Source organism: Cyprinodon variegatus, unplaced genomic scaffold (assembly GCF_000732505.1).
Source record: "Cyprinodon variegatus isolate N-32 unplaced genomic scaffold, C_variegatus-1.0 Scaffold501, whole genome shotgun sequence".
In the NCBI taxonomy this organism is placed as follows: domain Eukaryota; kingdom Metazoa; phylum Chordata; class Actinopteri; order Cyprinodontiformes; family Cyprinodontidae; genus Cyprinodon; species Cyprinodon variegatus.
This window is the reverse complement of record NW_015150954.1, coordinates 95,034-121,576: the sequence shown is the minus strand read 5'-3', so window position 1 is coordinate 121,576 and position 26,543 is coordinate 95,034. Positions and strand designations below refer to the sequence as shown.

Here is a 26,543-nt window from a genome sequence, read left to right as displayed (position 1 = left end):
CCTTCCTTCCTTCCTTCCTTCCTTCCTTCCTTCCTTCCTTCCTTCCTTCCTTCCTTCCTTCCTGTTTTTGTAAAAAGGAGGCAGTCATTAAACGTGTTGACCATCTCCATACCTCCTATTAGGCAAAAATGCTGTGGTTGCTCTGGATGCTGCTTCTTTATTGACAATTAATGCCTCCCGCATGCCTGATGGAAAAGTGACTTATTGGACATAGACAATTTGAGTACTTTTAAATAAAGAGTGAAGGATTGCACACTCTCACAGATCTTACTTTAACTCTCTGCATGAGTCACCCATCCATCGTCTGGGCAGTCGGCAGGGCTCCTGTGGTATTCCTGCCCTGTTTTCTCTGTTGTTCTAACAGCTTTGTCACGTGAAGGTCTCCATGAAAAGAGGAGGTCAGAATAAACAATCAGAGCCTCCATCCAAGGTTTCCAATAACAGCCTCCAAACACAGAGCAAAAAAAAAGAAAAAGAAAAAGAAAGACAGTCAAAATAAAGACAATCTTAGGTAATCACTTTTGCTTCCAAGCATGGCCAATTTAAAGGGCCTCTGTGTTCAACATAAAGTGTTTGCTCATCACATGATTTTACTGGACTCACCCCCCCAATGAATGACAAAACATGCAGTCCCTGTCGGCTTTATAAGAACTAGTTTTCTCTCACAAAAGCTTAACAGTCAAAGACTTGGATGTAGATTACAAAGCTTGGAGGAAAGAAAAGAATTTCACTCTTTTTGTTGTTATTAAGGGTTTTTTTCCCCATTAGCCTTGTAATGTGAGCATTTGGTAACTTTAACCCACTTCCTTCACAGCGGGACTCTTTGAGCATGGTTAGACCTTTTGTTTGGCTAACAAGGTTAACAGAGAACTGTGCTGAGCTGCTGCAAGTTGAATTAGTGCTTTCTTCAAACTTCACATGTGCCAAGACAATTTGAATACATTTATTGAATCACTATCTTGTAAAAATCTTGCAGAGTTCATAAGCTTTCTTAAATATAAACTCCCCAATGTGAACAGTGCAAATTTAGTAATCATTCATACTTTAGAAATCAGAACTATTCACCAAAGTCATTGGAGACAATGTGAGAAAAGGGCCCTGCAATAAAAACTGCTTTTATGTTTTCTGATGGTTCAGTGCATTTCTTTAAAGATGGGTTTTAAGAAGGAAGAAACCTTCCACATTTCCAGAGACTTGTTGCAGGTTTGATTGAAGATGGGCGGGTCAGTCGTTTGGCGCTGCAACAAATACTGAAAAAGAAAATCCAGCCATCATGTGACCTTATGCTCAAAGGCACTTGGGTCATGCAGCAGGACAAAGGTCTAAAGCTCATCAGCAAGTCCACCGCTGAATGTATAAAAAACTAAAGACTTTGATGTGCAAAGTCTTTCATGTTTAAAAAAAACCTTCCAAACTATTCTGAACAGGAGAGCAGGGATTCACTCTTCCACGGTAATGTAGAAAACTCATTGACGTTATCATAAGCACTTCATGGAGGTGATTAAACATTTACCGTAGGAGGAAAGTTTTCACTTTGGGCCATGTTGTTTTTGAGAGCTTATATCTTGATAAGTGAATCACAATTACCCTTTGAAGGCTCTATTTAATATAAAATAACATTTTCTGACCTGATTAACTGAAACATACACACTGAAACAAAAAATCATAATAAATTGAAAACTAAACTGAAAGTTTAGTTCATGTTTAAAACAACATTAATATCATTTGCTTTTAGGAGAAGGTAACAAATAAAACTAAACCCAGTCAGAATTTATAACCCATAAAAATGAACCTAAGAATATAACAAAGTGGAAACAGCTTGATTAATCCTTTGATATATTACTGGAAATCACATAGTGACACCAACGTAAACATCAATGGATTGCATTTAAAAAAAAAATACTAAGCATATTTAAACAATGAGCAAACAAGTAAAAGTGAGAACTAGTTATTCCGTGTGCAACAGACTCTTTAATTTTTGCAGAAGACTGAACAAACTGAAAGGTCAACTCATTGACTTCTGGCTCGTCATGTGTTTTTGTCATCTGGCTTGTTTGCTGTGTGAGGTTAAAGCAGGAGAGTCGGTACACATTCCTGCGTGTGTAAAAGCAGAACATGTGCAGCTTACGTATTTGTAGGTCTCTTTGTATGTGTGTGTGTGTGTGTGTGCGTTTGCTCTTTGAACTGCAGGTCAGGAATGCAGCTGCTCTCAGTGGGAAGTCGACTGTGGTAGTCTGTACATTCTCTGCACATTCGACAGTAAGGCATAGTAACCTTCTGTATGTCAACATGAACCCAGTGCATACTTGCACAAACTTATCTTTGAATGTCTCCTTTGGTTTAAAACTCTGACAGCACAGCAGGATATGTAGAAAGCACCAACTATTTAACATAGACTCACAAAAAAATAATAATAAGACTGCATTTTTGCTGGTATGAGCTACATATGCTCTCTAAATCAGGTGAAAAACAGACAATAGGGAAAGGTCAATGTGCTTAAGGTTGACTTTTTATGAAAAACATTACCCTGCCTTAGGAATTTTCTTGCACTTTTCATTTAATAAAGCCTGTGTAGGATGAGGATGAAGAAATGTCCAATTAGAAAAAATATGGTGGACCAAAGCACAATTGATCTACAACAGAAGACATAAGCAAAAAATTCTCTTTTTGCACATTTTGTTATTTACTGCTTCCTGAAACACTCCAAGTGCGTAAAAAAATAAACTTCTTGCCATTTTTCACCAAAGAATAAATGTGATTGGTGTCCGATAGTTTGTCCCATTCGAAATACAGACAGATATATGACAGACCTGATACTTTTATTTATTATTTATTTATTTATTGAGTTTTTGCAGCACTATTGGCTTGTTTTATTCGATTGTAGGCTGACCGGAAAGGGGGTATGAGAGAGAGGGAGAGACATGCGGCAAAGGACCACAGGTCAGATTCGAACCACGGGTCGGCCGCATCGAGGACTAAGACCTGATACTTTTAATTATATTATAATTATAATATCATTATAAGTAATTATATCACAAATACGTGTCAATTAAAGGAAAAGAAGGTAGTAGTTCTATTGTCAGCCAAGTGAATTTTAATTATTTAGAGCCCACTTTAATCATATTCAATTGTCTCATATTTAATGTTTACAGATGTTAATGTTTTGTTTACACGATCAAAGAAAAGTAGAGCAACCTAGATACCATTATCATGATAGATTTTTATGTTAGAGTGTATTTAGATGGAGATAGAGGTCACAAAAAAGATGCGTAGCTGGAAAAATCCTTGCAAAAGAGAGATAGCAAGCTACAGATGATTTTGAGTTTTACAAATGAGGGGTTAAGAAGGCAATGTTGTATTTTCTGCAGTTTTACCAGGCAAAGTCCTTCGCAGCAACATTAAAGGGCAAAGACGACTTCACAAATCAAATAAGGAAAAGCAACAATTTTTTTTTGTTTACTGAATTTGTCTTGAAGTCAACAAATGTATTGCAAATATAAAATGCTTTCAAAACATATAAACAACTGGACTCCAATACTACTAACACTTCTCAAACTAGTTTGGTCACCTTTAAAGGCCGCCTATGGCACTGTTTTTATATCAGAGTGAAGGGGCTTAACAAATGTACTCAGCACAGTGTTCAGATTTTTTCTATTGTTAACCACTATACGTTAATCTATCAAATTATTTAGCTTTAAAGTTTGTGGTTGTCATGTGACTACCTAAAAAAAGCTAAAGTGGTATGAATACTTCTGCAAGGCAGTTATGGATATCCTGCAGTCTGTAATCTTTAACCTGATTGGTTGAATATCCATGATTTCTATGAGAGTAACTGGACTTGCAGTATGTCACCACATAAATCAAAGCTGGTCGACCTTCTCTTTCACCTGAAATATGGTTGAGTCTATTTTTTGTCAGATGGACTTGACTTTACTTTGACATAACCTTGGAGGCTGTTTTCTGGTTTCAGCAGGTTCTCATCTCTCACCAGATGCTAGTTAAGGGCAAACTACCGAGGCTCATAGAAACATCTATTAATATTAGATTATGTTGACTTTTGTTGAATTAGTCTCAATTCCTCTGCACAGAAATCTAAGAGCAGAAAAGTCTCATTAAATTTTTAAATCAAAGCTGGTAAGATAAAAATGTTCAAAATGTGTTAATATCTCCACAGTCCTGCAGGTCGTGTCTTTATATTGGTTTTTGTTCAGTCTTTTGTCTGAGCAATGATTGTCACGGGAGGCATTTATAAAATACAGAGAAATTATTGAAATGATAGTCTCTATAATTAGACTCTCTTTTTTCTGTAAGTTCAGTGAATATAATCAGCTCCAGAGGGAGAAGCATTTCATGTTTATTCAGCACACAGAGAAAGTTTACCTTCAGATCATTGAGGAGCTTTTCTGAAACAGATCCAACTCTGGCAATGGAAGAACTGTTTTACTTAAAAAAGTGCACCAGACTTTAATACTGGGGTTAAAATTTAACTCTGTAAATGTAACTGGGTGAACCACCAACAGCACATGACTTTGTGCTCCTTCCTCATTAGCCCCACTGCCCTTTGGCCCCAAGGCCAAAAGAAAAATCATCTCTCTTCTCTCTTCCCCCTCACAGCACCCGGCTCATCCTCAGGCCTTTGACCTCCAGCGAATGGCGGAGCGGTCTAAAATAAACAAGGTGGTGGAACAAGGCAAGGAAAAACATCTGCTGAGGTGACTCTACAGCAGCAACGAAGTCTGATCAATATTTGCCCTTCTCTAATACTCAACCAGAAGGAGGTGGTGGGAAACTTCCCTTTGCTTTGTCATTTAAATCAGATATCTTGTCTTTGCTGTTTGCTGAGCAGTAGATTGAGTTGTTTTTAGTAGCAGCAGAGCTTTCCCTGGATGCCTCTGTAGTTCTTCAGAGATTTCTGACCCAGAAGAACAATAAAGGTCTTTAACTGTTAAAAAAATCTGTGTCATTACACTATATATAATATAGGGGATGTTTACAAGGATTTATTAAGCCCAAGGACCAAAACACATGTGTCAAACGGAAGGAGACTAATAATACATAGGTTTAATATTGTGTGTTTAAAAAAAAAAAAAAGTGGAAACGTGTGGCCTGCATGTATTTAGCTTATTTCCCTCTGGATGAAAACCTATGTGGAATCCTTATATATTACGGATGGCTCCTTAAAGGTCAGGGAACCTCCACAGATTTTTTGAATTTGGTGCAAGGACAATATTCAAAAATGTAAACATCTCACTGATTAATTTTATAATCTATGTCATAGAAAAGATAAAAACTTTTAATTTTTCAAACTGTTTGTCTTTTTGTAATATACATATTCAATATTATGCAAAGATCTCTGTTTTTATTATATATATATATATATATATATATGTGTGTGTGTGTGTGTGTGTGTGTGTGTGTGTGTGTGTATGTATATGTATATATGTAAATCTTAATGCCTTATTTAGCTTTTTACTGTTTTTAGAACTAGCCATTATATTGCTATATCTGTTGTCACTACAGCAGGAGGAAAGACCCATTGGAAAATGTAAAGCAGGTTTCATTTTCTTGGTGGCCCCTGGTATTAATCTATCTTTAATTAAAGGCTTTTAACTGCCTTCTGCCTTCTGAATATCAAAGACTCAGAGACTGAACCCCATGATTTAAGGTTTTCATTGAAGTTGGTGTATAATTGGGGGGAAGGGGGGGTCTAGGCCTGCTGTTTGACTTTGGTTTCGTGTCATAACGTAAGCCCTCAAACAATATGTCATCTCTGTGAAACTAACAGTCTTCTAACCTGTCATTTCTTCAACAAACAAGCAGAGATTGTTTAAGAAAGTAAAACTCTGATTTCACAAATTATTTAGACAGAATTTCTTTCTACCACTGCCATTTTCAGACAAGGGCTCAGTGTAAGTATCTGTGCAGCCCCAGCAGTTTTCCTCTGGTCCTAATCAGCCTCTTTGCTCTCCTGTAAATCTGCATCCAATCTGTTGCCCCCACTGTGTGGCCTTTGCTACAGCAGACATCGTCTGTAGGTCACATAAGGTGCTTAGGATGACAGAAAATTAACCTAATCAGCTCAATGAACAAGACTCAAATGCTTTAACAGAATTAGGTCGAGGCCACTCCTCCTGCAGTCTTTCCCCTTCTGAACACCTCCTATCTTTAATCTACTGCTCTCATGCTGAGATGCAGTGACCTCATTAGGTCTTCTTCCCTGTTTGTTGTGAGGATCTTCTGCAGGTATACCTTCCTGACGTGCAAACGGAGAGTGGCTCTGTTGTCACACGATAACCCTCCTAGTCAGGGATTTAACTGCAGCACTGTTTGAATTCAGGTTAAACTGTGTTAAACCAACAACACATACTGATAATGTTTATTTTGGAGATGTGTTATTGACCCGTATTTGATTTCTGGATCACCAAACGTGTACTTCTAATATATTTTTGAATCTCAGAAAAACAATACTTTAACTGTGACTTATTTTCTCTATCTTTTCGCTTTACAGCCAGTAGTTACCAGTAAATCACCCTAAATCAAAATTTAATTTGAGAGCTCTCTCCTATGGACGAGCCTATGAATGATCTTAAGTTAAATATTTAGAGAAGCTTTTAATTGTTCTATGATCATATAACCATAAAAATAATAATCAATTGAAACACTGAAATGGAAAGATTTTATCAGAGGCAAATTGATCTATATTTGTAAATTGTTTACATTCTGACCTGCATTCTGAAACTTCCCACAATGCACTTCGAAAAAATGAGGACCATCAATGGTCACTAGATGAGCAGATATATCCCAGAATGCTTTGCTCGGAGAGTTCTCCTCGCAAAGCACTGTGGGAGCTGCTGTCACAGCGACCTGCTTGATGTCCTGTTTTGAGATTTACACAAATTAAGACAGGATGACTGCAAACATGGGCATGACATGCTCAGGTTAGTTGCAACTAAAATCTCAACTTCTTGACTTCAAGCAAAATCCTGCATGTGGTGAAAAACGGCCACCTTTAACACATCATACCTTCAGTGAAACATGGTGGCAGCATCATGCAGTAGGGATGCTTTGTTTCTGCAGTGATGCATGGAGTTACATAATTTACAGGTTGATCCTGTGCAATAGTTCTTTTAACTGTATGTTTCATATCTATTTTTAATATTGACCAATATTTTATACTACAAAAATAATCTCCCCTTTATATTTTAGAGGATCTTTAACAGCCTTAAATGTTTTCTATCATGATCCAAAGTCAGAATTAATTTCATTTCTTACAAACATGTTTAATTTAAGGCTGACCAGCTTTGTTGATTTTCATTTGTCTGAATAATAAACAGGTCCCCCCCCTTTCCATCAAGCTGATGAATTTTCATCATCAAACAACTGTCTCTGTGGACTGTCACCCACCCTGAACCAAGCATGAAAATCACCTTACATGGACTTACATGCAACATGGTTTTAGGCTTTATCCTCTGCTCCCTGTGTCTGCCTGGTCTGAGCTGTTTGCTCTCATTATCTGAGTGGGCGAGAGCACCAAACGGATGTGCCCGGCCATTTGATTGAGGTCAATGCCTTTTTTTGTGCTTTTTCCGTGCCTCTAGCACCCCTCTCCACCCTCCTGACCTCTGCTTGGGCTGGGTTGTGTCGGAAAGCTCCAGAGAGAGGGAAGATCGGGTCAGGGAGGCAGCATAGAGTGGATGGATAAAGAGAAGAAAAGGGGATGAGCAGGGATATAGAGTGGCTGTGACAGGTGAGCTGATGGCTTGGAGAGAGAACGGTTACAGGCTGTGATCTCTTGATGCAGCTTAAAGAGGGACAACTTATTAAAAAAAGGGATAAATGCAGGGAGCAAATGAGCTGACCTGAAACCCAAAGGTCACCCCCTTCAGCTCGCCTCCTCCTCCTCAGTGCGTCTGTGTCTGCAGGCGTCCACCCCCACACTGATTGACAGCCACTGCCGTTATCTAATAATGGTGTGGGTATTTTTCCCAGGCTCTATAAAACTCCTGCAGGCGCTGTTGCATTTGAGGGGGGAATGAGTCTTGAAATACTGAGCTCAAATAAAAGCTGATCAGATTTTACAGACTTTCATCTGTAGCATTTCTTAGATACCTTTCAGCCAATCAACTGCAGCTCAGTCAGTGCCAATATTTAGACTGAGACATTAAAAAACATTTTAAATGAGGCTCATATTTTAAAACCTGTTTTCATCTCTAATATAGGAGGGGAATACATTTTGTTAAAACATCAAAAAGACGGCTTGTAAAGTTTTACCTAAAAAAACCCCACAAAGCTGAAATTTAGTCAGTCATCCATCGTCTATGGCTGCTTGTCATTGTAGGGTCAAAGGGGGGCTGGTGCCTATCTCCAGGTGTCAGAGGAGAAGTGGGGGTACAAACTGGATATGTCATCACAGGGCAACACAGACACATATGCAGATAATTATGCACAGACCTATACCAACAGAGCGATACTAATACACCTAAAAGTTATGGTTTTTGATTATGGTAGGAAGCTGGAGTACCCTGAAAGAAACCATGCATGCATAGGGAGAATCTGCAACATTCTCACACAAAGTCTCCAGACTGCAACTTAGACTCAATTCCTTCTTACTAAGAGGCATCAGTGTTATCAGCTGAACCACAGTGCAACTCCTGACCTCTTTCATGTTACACAAAAACCTTTCTACCCCTTTAGCCTGAGCCGGAGTAAAGACTACCCAACAAACAGACGACAGAATAAGAGAATGAAGAGTCCAGTGTTTAATCAGGTAGTCAGCAGCACAGGAACGCTACTGGGAATGGTACTCTCACTGCTCCTTTTTACTTAGTATGCTTCTGAATTCCAGTAGAGGATGGAGTGCTGCATCTGCAGAAATACACGGATGATTGCAGTTGTTGAGTGAATCAGACATGACCAAGAACCTGGGGGAGCTGGTAGACAACTTTGTAGCATGATGTGAAAACAATCATCTGATCTTAAAGAGAACAAAACAACAGAGATGATTGTAGATTTCAGAAGGAAATGGAATAACTTAAATGGTATTAACATCATTAAAGAAGAAGCGGAGGTGGTGGAGGAGGAGTATAAATACCTTGGTGTTCACATGGACAACAGACCTAACAGACATAAGGTAGGTTAGGTTCTTCAGTGTTGACAGCAAGATGCTGCATATTAATATTATCATTGAAATGTTATAGAAATACATTTTCATAATAAATTATTTTAGTTATTTGGTTTGATTGAAGCACTTTGTTTCTGTTGTTTGTCAATTGAAGCTGTTGAACAACAGGAAGTTTAATTCCCCACATATAAAACTTCTGGTTTTACTAAACTGGGAATTTTGTAGCAATTGTTTCGCTTTTGACTCTAGAGTCACCTCGAGGTTAAAGCCACCATGTTCTCCACAAACCTCTGATGAACTGAGGAGCTTAACATAGATCTTGGACAGTGGCAACATACAATTGAATGATAATTGCATTACGTACTCTAATGGCAGCTATTACAACAATAGCGTTGGTGACCTGAAGGTAAGGGATGAGAGGGACGAAAGGCCCTCTGCACTGACCTCCGCTAAGGAAAGGGCAAGCTCATGCAACAGTCAGGGTGTCAGGGGGCTCGCCACCTCGTCTGCTGCTCCGCAGCTTCAATTCAAAGCCTGACAACAGCCTAGCGTCGCTGTGACCCTGTGGGTGTGACACTCAACCTTTGCCTTAACCTCCTGACCGCCGGTCACAGCTGCAGTGGGAAGGTCAGGGTGCAGGGTCGACCAATGGGGGTGTGGGGGGGAGTTGATGGGTGAGAGATGAGGTGGGAGAAGATGGAGGGGCTGGGAATTGAGAAATAAGATTGGAAAATGGACAATTGAGTGACAGTAAAAGGAGATGATCGAAGGGATGAGGAGGAGAGGAAGATGAGATTTGAGACAATTGGTTTCTTTGTTTAGAGAAATTATGCGATTGCATCTAAAGCACAAATTCTTTGTTTTTTTTATCTTTATTTATCCATTTGTGTTTCTGCAGAGCTTCTGCTTGGCCTCTTTTATCAACAATTCATTGGCTGCCTGTTCATTTCCAAATAGTTTTTTTTTTATTTCTTTTATTTGCTTTTTAATGTCTTCATAGCCTTGCTATGTAAGAGATCTGCTTGGTGTGCACACTCCCTGTTGCTTGCTGAGGTCAGCAGATCAGCTTTTGTTAGTTATTCTGAAGACAAAACGATTACAAAGTGAGGACTGTTTTATCTGTCATCCTACCAAAGCTATGGAACAAATGACCTTTATGGAGAAGGCAGACCGACTCACTGTCTGCTCTTAAAAACATTTTTCATTTCAGATGTTTCCCTATTGGCTTTACTGTTACTGTTTTATTATGTTTTTTTTTAGCTTTTATGCAAATATCTGAATTTTGTTTTTAAGAGCTATAGAAAAAGATTGTTTTGACTACAAATGACGTTTCCGTCTGCAGAATTTAATCTGTTCTCTCTGACTCATTTAAAGGTGACCAATTTAACGTGTCATTTTAAAACTAATATCTCATTAGAGTGGCTGGTTTTCTTTCTACATAAAAAAAATATTGCCTCTCTTACATGTAATTCGCAATGGGAACAAGTTTTTTTCCCCTTTTTTTGCTGTTTGGTTAAGTTGACCTTTTAACTGAACGGTCAAGCGTGAAAGGCAAGAACATGAGACCACTGAGGTGCAAAGGAGACAAATGTGTTGGCCGCAACATTTCGTGCTAAGATCAGCCTTTGTACGGGGCCCCACCCCTTCTTTCTCAGAGCTTTGTCTCAGTCAACACTGATCGGTTGGCCCAGCGGTGGTGCTGGGGTTTTTCTTTGGGGTCTTTTTCCTCATAGGAAAACAAACATATCTCCTGTCACCCAGTTACCGTCTGCTGGTTCAGTCTTTGATTAAAACTATGCAACTGTGTGAATGCGTGACTCTTTTATGGAGCCTTATTTGTGTTTGAGCTCTGCTGTTTCATAATCATTTCAAAGGGACATCTATCCCTTGTACCTTTTTTCTAAGGCAGTATTCAAAAGAATACAATAGAGAGTGTCATTCATTTAGATTTCAGTGCGATCTTTACATCAGGTCATGACTACCCAAAGTAGACAGAATATCAGGTTACTTGTTTTTACCCACACAATAACTTTGACATCACATCTTTAAAAGTATGTCTGTATTTGATAAATTTAGGTAATTTTTGTTGTTTTTGTTTATAGATCCATCCTTTTTCTAGGTATAACGCATTCAACAAGAAAATTAAAAACTCCTCCAGAATTTCATACTGTATGAGGGGTCAGATCCTGATCTTGGATTATGATGCCTGGCTTGGGAGTCTGCTGTAGTTCATCCCAAAATGTTTTAAGGTAGGGACTATTTGCAGAACAGTCAATTTTGTTTTATATAACATACCTTTATGGTCCTTGGTTGGTTAAGAGTGATGCTGGAGCAGGAAGCAGCCATCAGCAAACCATTTCCATGAAGTTGGGAAAATGAAACTACCCAAAATGTATTTGTATGCTGCAGATTTAACAGTTTGATTGAGACCAACTCCTTAAAAATAGCCCTACATCCAATTATTCGCTTAGCAACTGCAAAACCAAGACTGGATTTCTAAAGAGGGCTTATTCATAACTATAGAACAAATCCAATAATATTAATTGAAGTTTATTGATCTCACAATGGAGAAATTTACCTGTGCATTTAAACCATCCCCCTTGCACAGAGACCCCGAGCGGCTGTGGATTTCAAACTCACAACCTCAGGATTCCAAGCTCTATGCCTTAACCACTAGGCCGCCACTCCCGCATCAAGTGAACATTTTTATCACAATGTGTCTGACTGTTTGCCTATCATGCATTGTTATAATGCTTGGATGCAGAGGTTTGACCAACAAAATATATTCCACAACAAGAAAAAATGTCCCATTAAAATAATTAATGTAAGAAAATGGAGGAATTTACAAATTATACTGATTGCTTTACTGAAAAATTCTTTTTTGAAATACAGTAAACCTAAATCTGTGGCCTTTTCCCAGCATTAGATATTTATAAGAAAACAGACTGAATTCTGCAGACAGGTCAGGAATAATAAAATTAAAAGTCAAATAGAAGCTGTGTGATAAAAAGGATTAAATACACAAATTATTTATTATGGAAGTATGCATATGTTAGAAGCTTTCACTTGCAAAGGGCTCGAGACTAATATTAGGAGTTTTTTCTTATAGTAATATGAGATTTTGAAGAAGAAACTGTGGATTTCACCAAAAATTTGCAGTTTTGGCAAGGTGGATAGGAAATCAACATAGTGCACCACTCCACCATTTTAGTTTGCTGTCACAGTCCATAAACCTGAATCCAGTAGAAAGGCTGGAAGCTAATGAGAGTTGTTCAAAGTGTCAGAAGGAAAGTGTCAATTAGTTTGGCACCTCTGAGTTCTTAAGAATAATTATTTTCAATTAATTATTTCTTTATTTTAAAGGTCAGCCATTTGCAGTGGCGCCAGTAATTCCTGTTGCTTTAATAATATGCAGGATATAAGAAAAACTGTTTAAAATAACATGATTTATACATCAGATTTGCACATACAGCTCATGTGAAAAGCGTCCTGGATTTGACTGATTCTTCAGCTGAGCTATAATTGTCTTATAAAACAGTCTCTTCCCTCCTCCACTCCGATCCTTCCCCTGCAGCTTTGGCTGCTTCACTCTGGCTGTGTTGATTCTCCATCATGGCTGCAACCTTCTGCTCCAGCTTCCACACCTGCTCTCGATACTTTCTGCGAATCTGCCTGTAGGAACTCAAGGCTTTACTGGAAAGACAACCAACAGCATCTTGATCAGTTCACTGATATAGGTGGTTACGGCCATCAGAGCAGTGCCTGTGCTGTTGATGATTACCTGTGCGCCTGTGTAAGACGAGCAATCTGCTCTGCATTGTCCTTCCTGTCGGGGGAAGCATCAGAGAGAGCTGTGCTCAGGGGGTCATGGACCATGGCTAGCCTCCTCTTCAGAGCCTGTTCTCTGGCATATAAAGAAAACAGGAGCATATGAAGGTAACTCGGTTAACAAAATACTTTTACAAAAGGCTATAATGTAAACATAGGGTCGTTTATTTAACTGTTTATCTCTCAAGGTTGGAAGAGAAGCAGGAGGGTCTCTGAAGCAGCAAAGAGAGGAAAAGAACCCAGTTCTTTATGTTAAAGTCTGTTACCAAGCAACAGAACAAGACCAGCCATCATTGCATCCGGCCCTTTATTCTGAGAATCTCAACATTGCTCCATCAATGTTTCTTTAAACACAACACGGCAGTGGGTTGCAAAAGTCTTCATACCCCTGAGCTTTTTTATATCCTGTCAATGTGTTTTATTCTAATTTTATGTCACAGCCAAGTGGAAGAAGAGACCAGTGGAAACATACTTTCTGCATTTACAAGTGCTTTATGAATTGAATTAGTATTCAGCCCACCTTTGCTCGGATTCACCTAAATAAAATGCAGCCTATATCGAATAGAGTTTTGTTGAAGCACAAAAAGTGACACAAAGAGCAAAGAGGACAGTGGATGGATCAGGGTGGATATAAAGCTGATTGGAGTTATAAAAATAACATCTTAACCTTAAAACATTACACGAAGCACTTTTCAGTCCATCATCTGAATACTATTATGGCACAAACCTACTAAAAACATGGCCATCTACCTAAATGAAAAGTTTGGAGAGCATTAATCAGAGAAGCAGCTCTAAAACCCAGGAGCTACAGAGATTAACATTTCAACTGTTTTGTGCAGAATTCTGGTCTTTATGGAAGAATGATGAAAAAGAGCCATAAAAAAATCCCATAAACAGTAAACAGAATCAGCAGTGAGCATGGAGAGGAAGGGGATCTGATCTTTGGCTATATGCAAAATGGTGTTTGTAGATGAATATTAAAGCTGCACATCGACCGCTATTCACCACGGAATGGGTTTCAGCAAGACGGTGATTTGAAATGCGTACCGCATCATGTTCATGTTTCCTTTTAGCTCTTTTTAGGTGCTTTGTATTTGCACCATGGCTGTAACATGAGAAAAAAGTTCAGGCTTTATGAACACTATGACTCTAAATATGAATATAGTTATTTACTTGGTCTTTGAAAAGATCAGTTTATACTGAAACTTCCAATTTACAAGTAATATTCTATTGTATTCTATTGTATTCATGTAACAGAAATCCATTGTAGAAAGAGTATTTTTAGAAGCATGGGTGGTTCTAGACAGGTGCCAAAAGGGGCCAGTGCCCTTGTAGAACTAGTCCTGGCGCCCTTTATTGCTCCTGTATCAAAGACATAATGTAAAGTAAATATATTATAAATAAATTATGATATATGCTGTAACAGAAAAACTGATGAGTCTCTTGGAAAGATTCAATTTTTATACCGTATTTAGTTTTATCCATCCATCCATTATCCATCGGGCTTATCCCAATCGGGGTCGCGAGGGGTGCTGGTGTGTGTGATGGACAGGTCGCCAGTCCATCGAAGGGCAACACAGGGAAAAACAACCATTCATGCACACACACACCTAAGGAGAATTTAGAGAAGCCAAGTCATGGTTTTGAACTGTGGGAGGAAGCCGGAGTACCCGGAGAGAACTCATGCATTCTCAGAGAGAACTCGCAAACTCCATGAATATTTAGTTTTATTTAATTTATTATTTTAAAATTAAGTTGTTGAATGTTTAGCCTCAGTAATATTCAGATAGAATCATACTTCTCATTTGCTAGGAATGAAGGTATCAAGGTAGCGAATGGCTTTATGGTTCAGGTAATGTATTAAACAATGAACTTCTGTCCCCCCATGAAAAAACACTGCCTCTTCAGGTAAATTTGGTCCAGAACTACCACTAATAAGAAGTAGTTAGGGATTATTCTTACCTCTGTAGGACCACCTGCAGCTCTTTCAGAATGGGTCGGGTCAAAGAACTTGTGATTTCAGTGTCACAGACAGCTTTTGCTCCATCTTCAGCAAACCTCTGAAACATAAATATAATGAGCAGAAAAGAAGGTTAAAAAAGCTTTTTTCAACATTTTATTTTAAATCTGTAACCACTCCATTCATGTAAAGTTTTAGTGCTGTGCTGACTGAAGCCATCAAGCTAAACAAGGAACTCTTTAGATATGGTTGATTATCAGTTCTATGATACTGAAGTATGGGATGACCAGAAGGACTATAGCTGCACAAAGACAAAGCAGTTGTGAGCGCCATGGTGATGGTGATTTGGTTGGCCTAAAGGAGGCTTAGGAAGAAAGTCTGTTAGTTTAAAAACAAGAAACTGAGACCCCAGCTTTGTTTGGTTTAGGAGGGGATTTTTTAAACCAAGACTGAGGATGTTTTCAGGCAGCTGAAGGATTGGTTTAGGGAATCTGCTTAATCCTGTCTCTCTTCCCTAGGCAAAGGAGGCAAAGCCTGAGGCTGTAAGGGATAATGAAGATATAACCAAGACAGAGTTTGCTGACATAGTTAAAAGAAATGTTGAAAGGTGTATGGTTGGGGAGAAGGATACAGAGAGTCTCTTTTCCTGACATCCAACAAGGGATGGACGCAATTAAAAAAGGTTTCAAAAACTGCATGAAAGTAGATAAAAGATATACTTTATGAATGCCTTCTGTTGCAATGCAGTAACAATGATAAGTCAACTAGAATCCCTTTAAAATAATTTCATTTGTCCACTTTGTTTCAATGTTCCAATTCACTAAGTCTTTCTAAAACCCAGTTATATAGGGAAGTTTCAGTATAAATAAAAAAGCAGGATTCTTTCTGAGTGCATTCTTTTTTTTCCATGTATTGACAGACAGAGGTGAGAGGTGTGGTGTGACTTCCTGCTGCAGGGACACAACGGCCAACAGAAGACCTTGAGGAACTAAAATATCTGACTTGGCCTGGAGGGATTCTGCTTTGGTAGACATGATTTCCCAGGTGGGACAGCCAGATTTGAATCGGGTCTCTCACATGAGCATGTCCCCTTGCTCCCACTCGGTCCTTTCACCTTGACTTTTTATTATTTGCTCATATTTAGAAAAAAAAAGGAGTTAACTTTGCTGCTGTAGGAGTGCTGGATACCTGCTCAGTCTTCCGATCTTCTGCCTCTCCTTTGAGGTTTTCTGGGATGAAAACTCCTGCTGCTTCCTGGGACTTTAGTCCCATTAAACTCCATTCGAGGCATCTCAGCTCCTTCTCCTTCAGGCGGATTAAAGATCGAAGATCTGACATCTCCTCCTGAACGAAGGCAGTCAAACAATTATACATTTAGAACAAGAAAATAAAATGGTATTGTAGTTTGTTCTAAAATACAACATTAGAAATGTATGTAGTCAAAGGGAGACAAAATGTAACGCTTGGGTTGGTTATTAATAAATAGTAAGGTAAAAATTAGTTATTGTCATTTTAGATATGATATAGATATGTATGAAGAGACACTGGCTGCTCACAGATCCATCCGAAAATGTTAGTGCTTTAATTGGCTGAGAATGATTAATGTATTTGTAAACCAGAAAAAAAAAATGAAATATATAATTCCTATAGTATTTTTTTATTTGGTAAATTGGTGATATAGCATGTATTAAGTTCTAAAAGTGTTTGTTTTTTTGTTGCATAAAAAGCAAAACTGCTGGCTAGAGAAGCATTTAGTCCACTGAGACTGAGTGTAAACCAATATAAAAATGATTTAAAATAACTTTTCTTCATCAGGTCTTTATATGTTTATTTTCTTCCTCTTCCTAATTTGTTAATTTACAGATTAGGAATTAAATATTGAAAAGAATAGATTGTTACTTGTAAACCTATTTAACTAAAGGCTTTAATGTTTTTGTTTACATTGCAATTTAAATTGCATTCTTTAGTTTTGTAGTTTATTCTATGTTTTTCATATTTAGGTACATTTCCTATTGTTCTTAGTTATCTATTTATTACCTCTTATTTGCACAGACTCCCCCCTCTGCGCTGTCACAAATAGAAGACATTCTAGTCAATGCAGTAATTCCCACTGGCTCTGCGACACCACGTCTTGACAAACAACCCCCTCCATTGTATGTCAGAAATATTAAATGGTGCCTTTTTGATAGATCAGTTTCTGCAAACCTGATGAGCCACACAAGAAGTCAGACGTGGGAGGAGTAAAGTTGATCTGGTACATTTGAAGATAAAAAGCAATGCATGGTGGGGCGGAGATGGAACCTGGTCTCTGTGAAGCTGCTCAGCCACTTTGCAGTCAAGTTAACTCAGGCCAGCGGCTACTGGTTCATTAGTCCTATGCTCTCCACCTGTTTTCCTCAATTACTATTGTTAACACCTTCCATTTCACCATTATCCCTACAGGAAAACACTATTTGCTTAAGCCCTGCTACTCCGCTGTTAATCGTTCTCCAGTCTTTGATCATGTCTGTGGGTTTTTGTCCAGATCATCTTTTTCAGATCACTATTTTCTAAAGTCTTTAAAAGAGGCATGAGTTAAATGCTATTTTTTCTTTTTATATTTTGCTTGAGTTTAGATATTGTGTCATAACCACATTTAGGATTTTTCTTTTGCAGTTAGGAAAGTTAGAGGAATTGGTTTAACTTCTATTATATTCAGCAGCCAGGCTGCGAAAAAGGTCACCAGCACAGGCTGATCAAAGAATATTTCCCACCATTGTATACAGAACTCTAAAGGAACTATTTGCAAAAAGAAGATGAACAAGTCTGTTTGTTTCAGGTTTTAATGAAATGCTGACTGTTAGAAGAGCCAAAATGTGTAATTTTAGAAGCTTGACTATATTTATAGGTCTATTCTGTTAGGTATTTCTTCATTTAAAACTTGTTGAAGGGAGGTGGAGTGGTGCAGGGGTTAAGCATGTGACCCATGTATGGAGGACTTAGTCCTGCGGCTGTCATGGGTTTAAGTCCCGGCCCATTGACCTTTGCTGCATGTCTTCCTCCCTCTCTCTAAATCCCATTTCCTGTCTACCTACTTTCAAAAATGAGAAAAATAAAGTCTACTAACGCCTAAAGAAATAGCATGAAAACAACATTGTGGAACTGGATAAACATAATGTGTTTGTTTAGCCTTAAAAGTTAAAGCACAAACATTGGAATAGCACTGCTAAAATTTAGTTGAGCATTAGTTTGTTGAAACTTTGCAGCAGTTATTAGCCATATAAGTCTATAGATCCAATTCAGCTTAGTCTGTCTTCGCTAAATTAGATTCAGATGCTCAGTCATGCTAATATAGTTTTACCTGCAAACTTCACTGTGTTTTGAACACAGCAGCCATGCTTTTTTCCAATAGGCTTGCTCTCAGAGAAATTATTTTTGACCATAAAAATCAGTCTGTCCTTTTATATAAATGATTTATAATCACTTTGTCACAAAAATCCAGTGGGATTTGAAATTTAAAGCAGAGGTTGTATCTTTTTGTCAGCAAAATAGATTTATCTCTTCATCTAATTCAACTTCACTTTTGAAAAAAAAGAAAAACAAAATAAAATTACATTTGTTTGGATAAAAACTAAAACTAACACAGCTCATACCCGGACTGAGATCAGTTCATAAAACAGCGAAGCTTTCTCCCTCTTGCTCTCAGGAGGATTGGTGTTATCCTTCATCGCATAGCCCCATCTGGTCCCAGCTGCTTGACCCGGTTCTGAGCTTAGTTTGACCTCCCCTCCTGGACCTGGTTTCGGTAGACAAATGGCTGCTCGCTCCCTCTTCAGTCGCTCTATTTGTTGTCGGAGAGCTGCTACCCGCTCTGTTGGTTCTTGAGTTCTATGGCATCAACAAATAGGACCTTTGTTAATGAATTTCTTCCCCCATATTTCAGCCTCCTTAAAGACTTCACCTCTGCCTCAGGTGACTCTTTGTCTCCTCTGTGACTCCAGCTGAGGAAAAGGAGGTGGATAACTCCTCAGTTCCCATCTCCTGGCTCTGAACTGATGGATCATCCATCTGCCGTGTTTCACAACCTGGTTCTGCTTAGAGGAAACAATATGGTTCAGACTGTTCAGTGACTGAACAAGATGCAGACCTGTTTTTAATATAACCCTCAAAGATCACCTGCTGGATGTATCTGCAGGGGGAGGATTTGATGCACCTTTGCTTCGTAAAGAAACAACAGCTCAGCGTAGGCCTCCTCACACTCCTCACTGTCAGTCAATTAAAAGCAAACACAACTATGTTTAATGACCTGCTGAATAATGTCTGATCAGGTCAGCCTCACTCATTTGAACATATCTGTAATGCTAGTCAGGGTCTTTGTACAACGTAATATGTGAGGTGTGGGTATTGAATATCAGCTGGGTAAACAGAATTGAATTAAATACCAGTATCTGAGCGCCAGCTGCAGTGCGGAGCAGTGAGATTCTAATCTGCTCAGTTTCAAGTTGATCTGCTCTGAATCCACCTTCCTTCGCTCCAGAGCCGCAGTCAGACGTTCGTTTCTGGCCTTCAGTCTCTCAATGCATCTGGGACAACAGAAATGAGGATGGGCAAAGTTAAAAGCTTTCAGTTATGATATATCTGCATATGTCTACAACCTCGAGGTCAGCCAAGTTTGGTTATTTTTTTACTATAGTATCAGTTACAAGTCAAAATGGGCTCAAATTAACAACCAATATTTTTTTTGCAATTTTTGATGCCATCTGTGTGTATTTTTGGATGTGAGGGGCTTTGACTTGTAAATTTTTTTTGTGGCATGTGGAAGGGATGCAGTTTCAGACTGTAGGGTGTTCAACTGAAATAGAGAAGCAATGTCAGTTTCATCAGCAAAAGAAAAGGACAGGCACATAGATGTAACACTTATAATATTTCTTATTGGTGATAATAGCAATGTCAATATTGTATATCAATATTACGATTTTGATGTATCTTTTGATGAATCCGTATTTCTTAACATACAAATATAACCCCAACAGAGGCACAGTAAGGAGGTGCTAAATCTAAACTTTCACAACTTCTTAAGGATATAGATTTATACTTCTAGATTGATGTGTGGCTTGTGGCGCATGTGTTCTATCAAACCCACATAAACAATACACATACAGGATGTAAAGAGCAAATCAACAACATCCTCATGGCCTATATTTTATGACTCCCGCCCAATTGAAAACCAAGGTTTTGTAATACCTGAGAATACAAAATTTACATTATTGTTTTAACATGAACAATATATCATAATAATGGCATGTCGTCTCCAATTAACATCTCTACTAAAGATTTATAAAAAGGACTAAAGCTTTAACCTGAGAGTATTCATTTAACAATTAACTTCACAGAAAAACACACATTTACCTCTCTAAAATGTATAAATGGGGAGCTGGAACACTGGATAATCTCAGAGGCTTTGTTGTGTAGTGCCTATATGCCCCCGGTAGGGTTTCCTCCTGGCAAATATGTTCTAGGTGATTGTTAAGACAAAGGGAGGTTCAAGAGGACCAGAAAAGTGAGGCTAGATGTGTTGCCCAGTGCAGCCAACTTGAGACCTCACCCTTGAACCAGTCCTAGGCTTGGAAATTGTTGGTAAGCGCTTGATGGTCTGGTTACTTCCTGAAGCCAGCCTGGGCAAGCCATAGGGACATAGAGACATTAAGTCATCCAGAAGTGGGCCATCCAGAAGTGGGCCCACCACTTGCAGGGGGAACCCTTAGTGATCGGTACAAAAAAGGATAGAAGTCTGGTGGAGACCTCAGCAACCTGATCTATAGAGGCTTAAACTAGCTCTGCAGGCATGGAGTGTCACCTCACACCAGCTGTTTTTGCCACAGCCATGAAACACTGGATGAGCTTTACACCCACTGCAGGATGCTCATGAGTTTATGGGAGATTGCCCACTCAATCCACATGTATTTTGTGGACTTGGAGAAGCCATTCGAGTGTTTCCTTTCTGGTTCCCTGTGTGAAGCACCAATGGAAGATGGGGCCCTTTACTAGAGAACCAATTGCTGTATAATCGGAGCAGGAGTTTTATCTCCATTAAGTCCATCCTGTTCCCTCTGCACAGTAGACTATGACAGGGCTGCTCTCTGTCAAAGGTCCGGTTCTTAACGTTTCCAAACAGCATTTCTAGGCACAGCCAAGGGCTGGAAGGGTCTATTATGGGGACCAAAGGCTTCTTTCTCTGCTTATTCAGATGACGTGGTTCCTCTGGCTCCCTCCAACAAAGACCTCTAGCCTTCAGTTGTGTAGTTCGCAGTTTAGTGCAAAGCAGCCAGAATGAAGATTAACTCCTCAAATTCCCAGCCCATGATTCCAGACTGGAAAAGGTGGCTTGCCCTCTTCAGGATGGAGCAGAGTTCCTGCCTTAAATGGAGGAGTTTAGGTTCTTGCTCAGTACTGGGGGAGTACGGAGCAGGAAAACGACAGACTGGTATGGCTGCTACTATAATGCAAACACTGCACCAGTCTGAGTGCTGAATACAGAGCTGAGTGAAAAGTTAAACCTTTTTGGTGTGTCCTTCAGCTATGGTTATGAAATCTGGGTCATCACTGAAGGACGAGATCCTGGATACAACTGGCTGAAATTAACTTCCTCTACCGGCTGACTGGGCATTCCCTTAGAGATAGGATAAGGAGCTCTGTCATCAAAGAAAGACTCAGCGTAGAGCCGTTTCTCTTCCACATAGAGAGGAGTCAGTTGAGATGGCTCAGACATCTGTTTTGAAGGCCCCTGCAAAGGAGCTGGTGGAAGTGTCTGAAGATACTGAAATCTGGGCATTTCTGTTGAGATTGCTGATCCTGCAACCCAGTTTCAGATAAAGCAGAACAAGATGGGTACAAAAATAAGATACAAATTAGGTTTTTACATTTGTGCATTTTACATTGGAAAGATGTGGGGTAAATGTAGTGTGTAAAAGGTTTCCCTTTGGCAAAGTGAACCTTCCACAGTTCTCAGTTTCATTTCAACTGTGAAAAATGTAGATGCTCCTAAACAATATAATATACACATTTCATATGTGGAAGGTTGAAATTGAATCACATAGTAACAAGTTTGCATGTGCAGTCGATAAATGTTGAAAATTATTACCATATTTTAACCTGTTAATCCACAATATAATTTCTGCGTATTAAATATGTGGCAAATCACTTTACCAGTGGAAGTAATATGCTGAAAACTTTATATTTTTTAAGTGGGACTGACTTGTGGGAAAGTGCTTAAATGATCAACATGCAAACTCCCTTGTTGGTTTCTGGTAATCTGAGCTCAGACTCACCTGTTCAGTCGCTCGGTCTCTGACTCCAGGCTGATGGGGCTGGGACAGGGACTGCTAGAGGTGACAGAGCCCAGAGAAGACACATCCCCACTGAGAGACAGAGGTGTTGTAGCCCTGGATGTTCTTCTGTGCAGTAAAGGGGAACCAGGGTAGGAAGGAGGTGGTCTGTCTGGACTTCGAAGTCCTGAAGGAGGCCGGTATGAAGGAGAATATCTGTCAGACTTCCAGGACTTGTGGAGAACTGCCAACTGGAGCAAAATAAACAAAACACTTGCATTAACTAATGCTCTATCATCATTTGTTCCCGAACTAATCAAAACTGCAGAGTTATGACAGAAAATCATTCCATGTTGAATTCCAAAACACTTTTCCCACCTTGTTTTTCTCCTCTTCCTGTGAGTAAATCTTTCTTATAGCTCTCTGCTGCTCCTCACTGTTATTCTGACTGTCGTTTTTAGGAACAGAATCCTGTTTTTCTAGATCTAGCAAGTCTTCCAAGTTCTGGTCCTTTGGTATTTCCAAAGAACAAGAAATCCCAAATTCTCTCTCCATTTCCTCCAGCATCTGCAACCAAACTGTTCTTAATTTTCCATCAGCGTTAACATTTATTGTATTTGACAAAATGTGTTTGACTAGGTGCAGTTCATCACCTGGGTGGCTTTAGTCCAGTTCTCCTGAGCAGCTCTTAGGTGCTCTGTGTCCCTGTTCTGGTCAGAGGCAGTGATTGGAGCTGCCCAGGTCCTTCTGAAGCTGATTGAGTCCTCTACAGAAGACAAAACCTCCTGCAGCTGTGTCCAGACGACAACACTGCCCCCTGGTGGGTAAAAGGTAGAAATGGATAATAGAAAAAATTCAGTTCAACCATGGAGTCCAGAGAAATAGCTGAACCTTTAACTCGACCACATGGCTTCCACACATTTGAACAGAAGATGTTGTAGGAAAGTTATATCTATAAATACAATAAGGAAAACAAAATAAATAGTTTAATAATTTCTATTGAATACCTGGGTTCAGCTTTGGCCTTACAGTGTCTTCATGCTGCATGCTTTGTAACAAAAAATACCTTCATTCACAAAGGCAAGAAGAGGCAACTATTGGAAGTCTTCCTTTCTCTATTCACACCTGAGCTGTGGATTTCTGCAAGCCCTTGAGAGTAACTTTTTTTTATCTGTCCTGGCTGCTTCATCTCAGCATGCCATCAAATGCTCTAAGACTGGATGACCAAATGTTTTGGGTTATCCACTGACATTTTATTAGCCCAGATGAGGCTGTCTAGCAGTTTTGGCTTTTGAATTGATGAATGAGCTGCTGCTGCAGGCCAGTGGGACACCCCATCTGTTTAAAAACACACCTTTTTCTCCTTGGCTTTTATCAGCGTGAGTCATCTGTGTCTTAATCTCTTAGTCTTCTGAGTATCTGTACTTTTTACTAATTTCCATTATAGCTCTGTTCTTCTTATTCTTACTTTTTTTTTGTTCAGTACTTAAGTCAGCTATTAAGTTGTTCTAAATGTGTTTGATAAATAAAGTGGGTATAGTCTGTCACTGTAGTTTAGGTTTGCATTTGCAGCAAGTGCTCTCAATTTGTGCTCTGTTAGATGTTTAAAGCTTGCCGTAATCTTTACTCACCAAATGCCGGCTCACTAACAAACCTTCATGGAGGAGTTTTTTCATACTGAAATTGCATTGCAAACAGTTATTGGGCCTATTAATTGTTTACACTTTAAGTTTTTTTTCCCATTGATATCAAAATGAGGAGTAGCTGAATAAACCTGGGCTTCACAGTTATGCGCTGGAAAGAAATGTTATCTTATAGTGGGTTTGGATCCTATCCTGACTCTTTCTGCATGAAGTCATGCATGGCTTCTCTCCAGGTACTCCGGTTTCCTCCTAAGGCTGTTAGGTTAATTGGTCTGCTAAGTTAGGCTTGATTATGAGCGTGTGTAGGCAGGGTTTTTTTGTGATGCTGTGATGTCCTGGGAGGCTGTTCATAGATGTTCCTTTTTTTTCTATTCAGTGAAAAGGTGTGGCTATGTCTCGCAATGTTTTTTCCTCCCTTATCTAAAGTTTGTTCATGGTTTAAATCAAAATGAAACACCTCTTTGGATGATGAAGGTTATTTAACTCTCTTCAAATTGAACAGTTCTCATATACATGACATATTATTAATATTAGATTTGAATGCATTCAGCTGATAAGGCTAGATGGTTTTATTTCTCATATTTGTGTCTAATGCAGTATAAACAATATCACTCATGCCCACCTTGGTCAGTTGCTGGATGTCTAGACATGACGGCAGAAGCGGAGGTGCGATCCGGGCTGCCTCTGAGCAGCTGGTGAGACAAAAGATCTGGAGGAACCAGAGGTCTGGAAGGACGTGGTGGTCTCATGTCTCCTGGTTCACTGAAAGAGTGAACCCTTCACAAAGGTCATATACTGAATTGTACATTATCTTTCAATTACTGTTCCATAAAACACATTATATATATATATACAAAAAAACTTCTCTTACCTTGGAGCCTTAAGAGACCCCATCTTTTTGTTCAGTTCAGCAATGATGTTAAGGAGGGTGCCCACTTCTGCTTCACACTGAGCCACCTCTGCTGGGGTGGGCTCATGGCCAATCAGAGGCTCAGAGACTTCAGGGTCAAAGCTTACAAAGGCGCCATGGTTCAACACCGACTTGTCAAAGAAGGAGCCGGTATCAAGGCTGTTACATCTGCTTCTTCTCGAATCCTGCAGTATCACAGATAGAAAATCTCAAATACTGCCATAGTGTTTTAAGTGTTTATCCTTTAAATATTAATCAACTCCCCCCATAGTTAAAGCAGTAAGCTACTAGGGCTAAATGTAAAAGATTTTTGCATGATTTTAATTTAAATTCTGTTATGAACCTGACATCAGACTGTTTAGCTATTGTTCAAAACGGAAAAGGAGGAAACCAAAAACATCCTGAGATCCAACTTCCTGCCCAGCAAATATTTGTAGATTCCACCATCCATTGTTTTCACAAACGATTTTATACGAACACCCTTAATATAGCTCTTCATTTTTTAACAGAATGTACTGAATTTTGCTTTTAAAGTACAATTAAAAAATAAAAAAGAAATGCACATGGCTTAAATTCCTTTTTATTGTTATGCAGGGCAGTGAAGACAAAATGCTTAAAATTCCTGATTCTTGACTTTCAAGAATTCCTCATCAATGTCAGAGACTGTGACAGCATCTAATGGATGTTTTATTTAGTGGTGTAGTTCTCTAGCTATATTTACATAAACTTGTCAGTTCCACAACAGTTATTTCTCAAGATTCCTGCTAAGAATTTACATTTTATTATTAATTTACAGAAGGTTATAAGTGAGACTGATAACCTCATTGAGTGATCGTAACTCTACTCTACGTAGAACAACAAGGAAAAAAATGATCAAGCATGTATTTTGTTTACATTACGTATTGACAGTTATACATAAAACATTGAAAACCAAACAAACATTTCACCATAACTTACCTCCATGCTTCTTGTTTTTTATGGCTGCAGTTTATAACAGACCAAAAACATTTGACATTTGATATTTTCTTTAGTCCATTTTTGTGCTGTAATGGCCCAGAGGCTCAGTCCCTGAGTGAAGGCAGTAGGTTGCTCTCTTGCTGCATGTCTGTCCAGCACTGTGATGAATGAAGTCAGTGAAAAACACTCAGAGAGACATCCACACCCATTCCCCTTCACTTTGTGTCCTTTCCTGTTTTGGCCACAGTTAGTTTCCATGTTCACTGCGGCCAGCAGAGTCAGCTCGTGTTTGGGTATTTAAAATGCATAAAGCTAAAGATTAAGATTAACAATTTGGAGCCTCAGGTTGCAGACTGCTGCCTGGGGTTAGATGGTTTTTATTCTCTACAAAAAATCTTTATATCTTCATACAGGATACAAATACACTCTCCCCCCCACTGCTCAATTATATGCTAAACTATGTTTCTCTTTTAAAACATGCACTGAAGGGTGTGGTTTTTAGTGTAGCAAAATTTGACCTAGTTCAAAAGGTGTAGATTCTTCAAGCCTTTTTAAGTTAGACTGTTTGAGAAGGTTTAAGGTAGAATAAATATTTACTGAGGTTCAGTCTTCAAGCCCGTCAAAGGGTTACAAATGACCATAACTGTTAAAATGAAGACCATTATGGAACCTGTCATTGCCCCTCAATAAAGGAGATTTATATTTTCAAACCTGTTGCCAGGGTGATTTACAGCACACACTGTTTGGCTCTGATAAAGATGTATCAGACATTTTTTTATTTGAATTTTTAGCAATTTAACGTTCAGCACTTTTACAGTTT

The 26,543-nt window shown here is 39.0% G+C and overlaps 1 protein-coding gene across 2 annotated transcripts; it reads right to left on the bottom strand.

Annotated features, from left to right (window-relative positions):
• Positions 1-12,026: 12,026 nt before the first annotated feature.
• On the bottom strand, positions 12,027-25,868 carry mcc (mutated in colorectal cancers). Of its 2 annotated transcripts, none has more exons than XM_015390461.1 (14): positions 25,724-25,868; positions 24,728-24,951; positions 24,479-24,633; positions 22,867-23,030; positions 22,592-22,780; positions 22,217-22,464; positions 19,331-19,471; positions 19,065-19,153; positions 18,850-18,979; positions 18,542-18,776; positions 16,098-16,253; positions 14,912-15,009; positions 12,903-13,025; positions 12,027-12,814 (listed from the first exon to the last, which is right to left on the bottom strand). In XM_015390461.1, exons 1-14 carry the CDS (start codon positions 25,727-25,729, stop codon positions 12,649-12,651), a joined length of 2,124 nt encoding a protein of 707 aa, XP_015245947.1. In that variant the 5' UTR covers positions 25,730-25,868; the 3' UTR covers positions 12,027-12,648. The 2 variants fall into 2 exon arrangements, with proteins under 2 accessions (XP_015245947.1, XP_015245948.1); XM_015390462.1 differs by having other exon boundaries at positions 24,479-24,618.
• Between the last annotated feature and the right edge of the window lie 675 nt (positions 25,869-26,543).